Source organism: Cibotium barometz, chromosome 3 (genome assembly GCF_041138505.1).
Source record: "Cibotium barometz isolate CiBa-2024 chromosome 3, ASM4113850v1, whole genome shotgun sequence".
In the NCBI taxonomy this organism is placed as follows: Eukaryota; Viridiplantae; Streptophyta; class Polypodiopsida; order Cyatheales; family Cibotiaceae; genus Cibotium; species Cibotium barometz.
The window spans coordinates 59,239,247-59,248,302 of NC_141048.1; the positions used below are offsets into that span (position 1 = coordinate 59,239,247).

At 41.7% G+C, this 9,056-nt stretch overlaps 1 protein-coding gene across 1 annotated transcript; it reads right to left on the minus strand.

Annotated features, from left to right (window-relative positions):
* Positions 1 to 3,256: 3,256 nt before the first annotated feature.
* On the minus strand, positions 3,257 to 8,145 carry LOC147640326 (uncharacterized). Its single transcript, XM_086779221.1, has 2 exons — positions 7,690 to 8,145; positions 3,257 to 3,781 (listed from the first exon to the last, which is right to left on the minus strand). The coding sequence occupies exons 1-2, from the start codon at positions 8,056 to 8,058 to the stop codon at positions 3,575 to 3,577; spliced, it is 576 nt and encodes a 191-aa protein (XP_086635347.1). The 5' UTR covers positions 8,059 to 8,145; the 3' UTR covers positions 3,257 to 3,574.
* Between the last annotated feature and the right edge of the window lie 911 nt (positions 8,146 to 9,056).

A 9,056-nucleotide genomic window follows, 5' to 3' on the forward strand; every position in this document is an offset into this window, starting at 1 on the left:
TAAAAAAAATAAAAAAAAATAAAGAAGCATTTTACTATATTTTTCATTGTATTTATGTAGAACATGAGAAACACCATCTACAAAAGATTGTCCACTGAGATAAAACAAGAGAATTTTAGAGATTGCCTTTGTCAGAGAGAGAGAAAGAAAGTCGTATTAAACGTCTTCCAAAGACCCTAGGGGTCTATGAGACCAAAAGTAATACAATAGTGTCCATGTAATCTCATCATGGTACAAAAGAAAACAAAGACGAGAGCTATGAGTTGGGAATGTCAAATCCAAGCCATATGATACGAAATGGGATCATCATCATATAGCCTATGGAGCTAACCCCCTAGTAGGAGGAGGGGGGCATCAAGGATATCAAGCATGGGGGTAGCCTGTAGAAGGCTCTGCAGATCCACTGGGCATGGAAAGGTGGCTCGGTGCCTCTCCAAGATCTCCTCATGTAGGGGTTGATGTCTGTGTTGCTAGCAAAGTCAAGGGAGTTTGGGACGTCAGGCTCGCTGTAGTGCCATGGCCTGATCTAGAGTCACACTAGAGTGGGCGCGGGTTGTCGGGCACTCCATAATGTGTGGCTCAATGAGGCTATGGGTATGTCATCCATGGCTAGTGTGGCATCCTCTCGTGCTCAGAAGAATTGAGTTGTGGTCGCTTGGGGCCGGGGTGGATGTCTCCCATGAGGTCTTGACTCTCTAATCAATGAATCTCTGTGGTGATGAAGCGCTATTAGGAAGAGGCCTAGGCACCATTGATTTAGATAATCCATGATCTTGGATAAGGATCAAACCCCTCTCTGAAGAGAGAGCAGAACCTCCCTCGATCTCATAATCTATGGTGCACCTACATATGAAGTGCTCCTCCCCTCTAGCATCTAGTGTATATTCTCTCCTCACGAGGTATCTACATGGCTCTCCCTATCTCTATCCTCTGACAGTGCGATGACACCCGCAACTAGCCCACTGCAATCCACATGGCATGTGACATGTATATATCAAGATATTTGGCCCTCATATGAAACCATCCTCTATAAGCCCAATGAGAGTATCCATGTAGTATTTTTGTTTGTGTGAGAGTGTCTTGTGGTTTTATCCAAGTATCTTATATATATAGTCCCAATAAATCATATCTGATCACCCGATTCCTATCATCCTAAGATAGCCTAATGAATGGGGAGTCTGAGTCAAACTGGAGTGGCGGGAGGTGATCCATCCTAAGTCCCTACCTCGTGAACCATGTGCATACTCGGCTATACCATGACTCGTGCCCATTTGCTACTAGCTACTACTGGGAGGATTGTAGAGTGAGCCCCAAGAGTCCGGAGGGGACCACGGCACTAATCCTATGAATGTATTTGATTGTCTAAAAGAGTGCCTCTACTGCCATGGATGCTACATACCACGTGTAAGCCTAGCGGAGCGTGCAGTGAGGACAGACTCAACCACGTGTCCAAGAGATAAAAATATAAAGAGAGAGGGGAGAGAGAAAAGGGAATGGGAATCTTACACAGTACACCACATTGAGCGGGGAACAGACCCCGCACCCTTTCAGGAATTTATTCAAGAACAATCCACGGGCACGCTAGCCAGGATCAATACAATCAATGAATACAAAACAAACAAATATGCCAATGTAGGATATCCAAGTCGATGTCGACGCACAAGATCTCTAATGTCGAGCACACCACGAGAATGACCCACTAGTATCTCTCACAAGCTAGTATCAGATCTAATATCCAAATCCAATGGATCCCAAGTCCAATGAGTCCAAATCCAAGTCCAAATCCAAGTCCAAATCCCAATTCAAATTCCAAGCTCCATGTCTAAGCTTTATGTTCCATGTTCATATCCAAGCTTCATGCCTAAGCTCTATGTCCAAGTTCTTCATGTCTATGCTCAAGTTCAAGCTTCCATGTCCAAGCTTTTCATATTCCATGTCCAAGCTCTATGCCCAAGTTCCATGTCCAAGCTCTAAATCCACTCACTCATTCCAAGAATAATCTCCACAATTCCTAAGCCTTGTTGATGATGAAGACCCTAGAGAAGCTCTTTCTGGCAAGAAATCTGACATAACACCTGTTTTAATGATTTTCGAGCAATAAAAACCTCCAAAAAGTATTTTTTAGGGTTTTTTGAGCAATTTTAGGATTTCTGAAATTTTCTATCCGTACAACTACATAGATTCGTACAATTGCACAGAAAGATGGTGATGTGGCAATGGAGTTGTTGGAGGCACTTTGAAATCAACAGGTAACGAAAAACTCCATGATTTGGTTCATAGATGATGATCAAGAAGATAATCTCCACACTTGAACAAAGATAGCAACGCGATGAAGAGGTTCTTCTTCAACTTGATGCTCAAGAGAGGCTCATTCTTCTTTTATACTTGGGAAAGCCTTGCTTTTTGCCAAAAGTAATGCTTTTTCTTTGCTTTTGTCTTTTTATTAAATATTATTAATAATAGCCAAAGCTCTTGATTTGTGCTTTTACAATTTCAAGGCCTTTCTTTTTGGCCCTAGAGCTGCTTTTTAAGAAAGCAGCTTTTAGCTTTTTGGTCCAGCTTAGTCTCCTCCAATGGTACCCTTGGCTCGTGGTCAACCTTGTTTGACTTTTTACTTTTTCACCAAGAATGGTGCTTTTTCTTAATCAATCCTTATGAACCCTTTCCCCATGTCTTCTTCCACCTATCTGGTGTGCGGGCATGGATTTCATTATGTGAAATAGAGCTGGGAGGGCCAAATAGTTACACCACGATAATATCGTGTGGGATCGATGGTTTGTTGTGTATCATACAGGAGAGCATCATGACCTCAGGCCTTCGGCCATTAGGCCATTGTGAGATCTGGTGACAAAAGGGTGATCCGTATATCAATGTCAAGGTGTCAAATAGCCACATATTGGTCCTCGGCTCCTAGAATGCGCCTAGAAGCACTCTCTCCATAAGAGCAAGAGAACCATACCCTCGCACCAGTCTAGCATCTGCAGCATAGCTCATTGAGAAGACCTATCCCGAGAGAGAGAGAGAGAGAGAGAGATGATATATATACAATGGAAAGTTAAAAGTTGTTTCCCAAACTCAATATTTCAAAACCTAAGGTCTGAGCTTGACTCCATGAGAGTCTCCTCACAAAGCTTCATAACATCAACTTCGTCATGCTATTGCGTAGATTACTTGCCATGATATTACATACACCATCAAACTATACTTCTCTGGCTGCTTTTCTTTACAGAAACATACCTTTTGCACAAGTCAGTAACAGCAAAATCAGAACGTGCACTTATATTACAAATACAGCAGCATGCCAGTACCATATGTTTGTTTATGTCCTCAACCCAAACTGTATTTCTATAACTTCACTGGCTGCTTGATATCTTATTGTGAGATAAACCATAGGAAAACATGGTGGGCAGCAGTGGATTAAGAAACTAAGCAGACGGCCCCAGTAGCATACTTAGGCCAAGAAATAATAGCAGTAAAACTCTAGAAAGAGTTGCAAGGCATATACAAAGGTGCAGCAACTCAATCCCTTGTCATTTCAATTGGTTCAAACTACACACACACACATGGTCAGACATCATGTGGTGGCCGTAGTTGTTAACAACTCATCTAACAATTCCTTCAGCTTCTTTGCATTGATAGTACCTTCCCTCCGGCTTTTAGGAACTTCTTTGCCATCTTTGAACAAGATAAGAGTTGGTAGCCCATACACATCGTATTCTTTCACCAGATCTGGGCTTGAATCAGTGTCAATCTTAACAGCCTTCAATGACCCATTGAACTCCTGTAAAAAGCACCATCCGTTTCAATGTTGTACATACTTAACGCTTCCAGTTAGCACATACATTAGACATAGCTAGACCTACAAAAAAAATACAAAGCTTGCCATTGTCTTTACATTGAAAAAATCAAAAGAAAACCCTAATAACTATACATACCAAGTTCAATTACTACACTAAAACGCAAAGCATATTGCCAAAAGCTTCATGTAGGTTGTACAGCCCCTCAACAAACAAACAAAAAAAATAATTTACAATAAATTCAAATCATGAAGTTCACTTTATAGTCAACTTCGCAATAGTAAACAACTACACAACTGCATGTGGGAACCACCGAGCTGCCTCTAACTCATTGCCACTCAACAGTCCCTCAGAAAAATACATAGACATTAGCAACCTTTCCACAACTCAATTGTGCCTCATCAGGTGTGTGTGTCTATATAGTTTCCACTTTCTTCTTGCATATTTAGTGGACTGGACTTGCCGACGCCGCACAATGGGGAGTCGCAGTGGATACGGCCACATTGGTCACATTGTACCATCCTGCAGGTATAACTTGCAGGCTGCCAACATTTGGTTTCAGCCTAGTCTTCCTAATTTTGCTCTTATGTTCAGGTCAGGCTATTTCAACGCCTGTACGACCTTGTTAGGATTTCTGCAGCTGTTCTGACACATACAAGCTGTTTTCTATACCTAAGCAGTCCACACACAGCTCCACATCCTGTTCTAGACTAATGACTTGCCCAGTTTCTACTGGCAGACCTTCACAACCAGTTTCACTGCCGATTTCTACTCCTGCTCACGGAACCATACACACACTGTATGTGACCCGCCTACTTTGACAACTCTCTAATAACCTGCAGTTTGGAGATACACATCTTCCAACTAGCCTTACAGTTTACTGCAGTTTGGAGATACGCATCCTTCCATAGTTACTGTTTTTCACCGCCTGCAAGCGCTTTTTTTACGGCCATAGGTGATGCCGCCGAGGAAGCACTTTGTAGGGTTTTGAACCCAAGACCTCCTAGTCATAGGCAAACACCTTCACTACTTGGGCTATCACCTCATTGGCTGGAGATACGCATCTTATGGAGACATACACTTGTTCTGATAATGGTTCCACGTTTTTATTCATCAGTTTCCAGGTCTCAACTCTTCAAACACGGTATGTCCTGTTCTAGACAGACTTGCCCAGTTCCTACTGGTAGACCTTCACGACCAGCTTCACTGCTGATTTCTACTCCTGCTCATGGAACTGTACATACAGTGTATGTAACCAGCCTACTTCGACAACTCTCTAATGGCCTGCATTTTGGGGATACGCGCATCTTATGATGAAGACATACAGTCATTCTGATATTGATTCCACCTTTTTTTTTTGACTGGCCTTAGGCCCAAGATCCTCCCATGGTTCCCGTTTTTTCACCGCCCGTAGGTGATGCCGCCGAGGGAGCACCTAGTGGGGGTTTGAACACAAGACCTCTCGGTCCCAAGACAAACACTAGCTACCACCTCATTTGGCTTGATTCCATCTTTTTTTTATTCATCAGTTTCCAAGTCTAGACTCTTCAGACGCAGTGTGTTGTAACTTGTACGTAACTGGTCCTTACTCCTATGAAAAAGTGTTTGTTGGAGACACTCTTTGTACAGTGTATTTGTGTTAGAATTTCAATTGTCATGGCCAGATATGCAATGGACAATTGCAATTTGTTGTCCCAAGAGGACAAACACCAATTATTCCTTGTGGAATTTCATGACTCGTAATCTATTTATTGACAAGACCCTCTAGGACCTAGTCATGGCCAAATATGCAATGGACAATTTCAATTTCTTGTCCCAAGAGGACAAACACTAATTACTGCTTATGGAGTTTCATGATTCATGATCTGTCATGATCTGTTATTGACAAGACTTCAGGTTGTAGTCTCCAGTGATGAAGGCCAGGCTATTCGGCCTCACACTCAAAGAAATTCAACCTACTGAGGAGCAAAGGATGCATGGAACACTTTGTTTAGAATGTATCACGTAAAGAATGAGGCCCAAGTTTTGTTATTGAGAAACCAGCTGTTGAACAAAGATGCCAAAAGGTGATGCTATGACCGATCACCTCTCAAACAACAGATTTGAGAAAGCAGCTGCTCAATTTTGATGAGGTCATTAATGATAGACAACTGGTGTCTACATCACTCTAAATTTTTGTCTCCCGGGCCCCTTATTTCTCACTTTTGGTACTTCTCTTGGTATCCACATAAGATCAAATGGAAAGGTAAGAGTTCAGCCTCTGCTTTTAGTGGTGGCAAGCAAGCCACCAAGGTAGTGACGACAAAAATGATGCCTCAAACACACCAAAAAGAGAGGTAACTGTCACTATTGCCATAAATATGTTTATTACATTAATGGAAGCAAGAAAAGGCTTGCAAACGAGAAGAAGAAAAGTTATGTAATGCCGTAACTCATGCATCGGACCAAAACAAGAACAACAAGCCAATCTTGTTATGTCAAAAGAAGAGAAAGATTGGGTTATCTTGATTATGGAGAAGATCATTAATCATTCTTGCAATACCACTTCAGCTTCTAATCATGCTAGTACCTCTACACTTCATACGTCCCATGATACATCTCTCAGTGCTTTGGATACATGGCACATAATGTGGTATATTGATAACTTGATAGTGCCTCTCCCTCTTCCTCAAGCCTCTCCCTACCTCTCCCTTTCCTTCTCCCAAGACCCTTCTCTCCTCTTTCACCATGAGAGAAAAGCATGAAGCATTTACTTTGCATGCCATTACACATGAGAAGAACGAGGGGAAGTCGGGGGCATGGCAGTGGACTTGCAAGTATTGTGGCAAGGCCTACACTAGTAGTGCCACTAGGCTTCTTGCACATCTCTCCAAGATGGGGGGGCAAATTGCACCTTGCAAAATGTCGCATATACATTTGTCTAATTTCATTATCTATGCAACTTGCAACATTCTAACTTTTTATGTTCTGGGTAAGTTGTAAGTTGTAACTAGTAACTTCTCTAAGTTTTGCGTCTATATTTATATTTTTAAGTATTTTTTAATGGACCATACCTCCACCGTATTTTTATTTTCAAAATTTAGCGGTATGTTCCGAGACCATATTTGAACGTAGTTCAAGATCAAAGGCAAAGTTAAAGAGAAAGGCACTAAAAGTGCATGTGAAGGAGGTAAAGCTCCTCACTCAAAGGTTCCTCTAAGCAAGGACCTAAAGACTTCTCAAACAAGAAGATAATGATGGAAACTCTTCTAAAGGAAGAGGTGTAGACTTCCCTAAAGGGAAAGTGAAACTCCCAAAGAGGTGAAACAAGTCTAATCTTCATGAAGGCTGCCTAATTTAATTAGATTATGTCCTAAGGTCAATTCAAATGTGGATGATTGAGAAAGATACGAGCATGATGTATGATGGTCGATGTATGGTAGCTGGTGTCTCTTGAGTTCTCGAGATTGGTAACCCAAGTGTCAAACTCTTCACATTCTGTAATAAGGCTATTTAAACCCCTCATGCAATGAGTAAATAGCTCAATCTTCTCTTGCAATTGCGATCCTATGCATAGTATGTGAGAGAGGGGGAAAGAGGCCATAACAAATTTCAAACACTAAGTGCTATTGCTATTGCCAATAATCATGTCTTCTATGCATAGATAAAGCGCCATTATCATTACGTGGGAAAAAGAACTTGTGGAGTTCTTCTTTCTTTCTTGCACGTGTGCTCGTGCATATACCTGTGCGCCTGCACATCTTGTACTTGCAGGCCGCACATAATATACAGATAGAAATTACTGGAATTAGAAATAGTAATCAGCCCATTCTGAAGACAGTGTTAAGTAACTTAAAGCTAGGTTAAGGGATAATTTTAGAGTTAGGGCAAGACACGAGAAATCCGAACGAACCTTTGCAACGGAATCGATGATGGGCCCGATGAGCTTGCAAGGACCACACCATTCTGCGCAGAACCCGACAAGGACTGGCGACTCCGATTTGAGAACTTCATCCGAGAAGCTGTCTTGCGTGATGCTGGGGACCTTGCAGAAAACGGTGGTGGTAGCGCGGGACCTGAAATTGGAAGAAGAAGGCGATTTCGAGGACGAGATGAAAAAGAAGCGCCTGCTGCTGCTACCGCCCACAGGCCAACCATGGCGAGTTATACGAGCTGAGATGGGGGAGCACGAAGGTATGGAGGAGCATGGGCACTGCAGAGATAAAGCAGAAGCAGTAGCTCCTGCTGCAGATGATGATGAAGAAGATAGCAGGGCTTGCATTTTGATGGGAAGGAAAACAAGGGGATAATGGAGTTTCGCCGTTCGTTGGTGTGCGAAGGAAAGTCAATTCGTGAATGGAAGACAAGAAAGGAGAGTTTTTTTTTTCCCTTTTGTCCACCTTAAGGCGGTGAAGCTCCAAAAACAACTCATGAAAACCAAGGTGCTTCTGAGGTCATGCCTTAAGGAAGAGGCGTCACGACCGAGACGACGAAGCTAATGACAAAAGCGTTTCTCTGCTCGACTCTCGTCTCTGACCCCGGCTCGAAAAACGAAAACAAAAAACCAAGGTGCTCTTCACACAGGGGCCATCTCTCCTACTTCTGTTTTTGTTTTTCGAGCCGGGGTCAAAAGCAAGTTCCAAGACTCGAACAGAGAAACGCTTTTGTCATTATCTCTCCTACTGTGCATTCTTATGGTGGAAAGGGAAAAGGGGATAAGTATTTCACAAGAATCTCCCCCTCTGCATTCTTATGGACACGGATAATTAAGGGAAAAGGCGAGAAGTATGTAACAAGAATGCGCAATCAACAGAGCTCTTAGACGTATTTTCATTTCTTTTTTTATTTATTTACAACCATTCTTTCATGTGGGTGGAGAGTCAACACACTTCTTCTTCAAAAATTACTAGACAGATCATTGGAAGAATATATCCAATTTGTAATTAGTGTTATTTAATATATAATGTAGAAATGGAAATTTTATTTGAGTACTTCGGTATTGAGCATATATGAGATCTTTTTTGGAACTTTGATTTGAGCACTTTGGTGCTGAGGATATCAGATGTGTTTTTGGAACTTTGATATAGAATTTCAAAAATGGATGTCTTGAAAACAAATGAATAATACTTCGGTATTGAGCATATATGAGATCTTTTTTGGAACTTTGATTTGAGCACTTTGGTGCTGAGGATATCAGATGTGTTTTTGGAACTTTGATATAGAATTTCAAAAATGGATGTCTTGAAAACAAATGAATAATATTTGTGTGTATATTTAGAA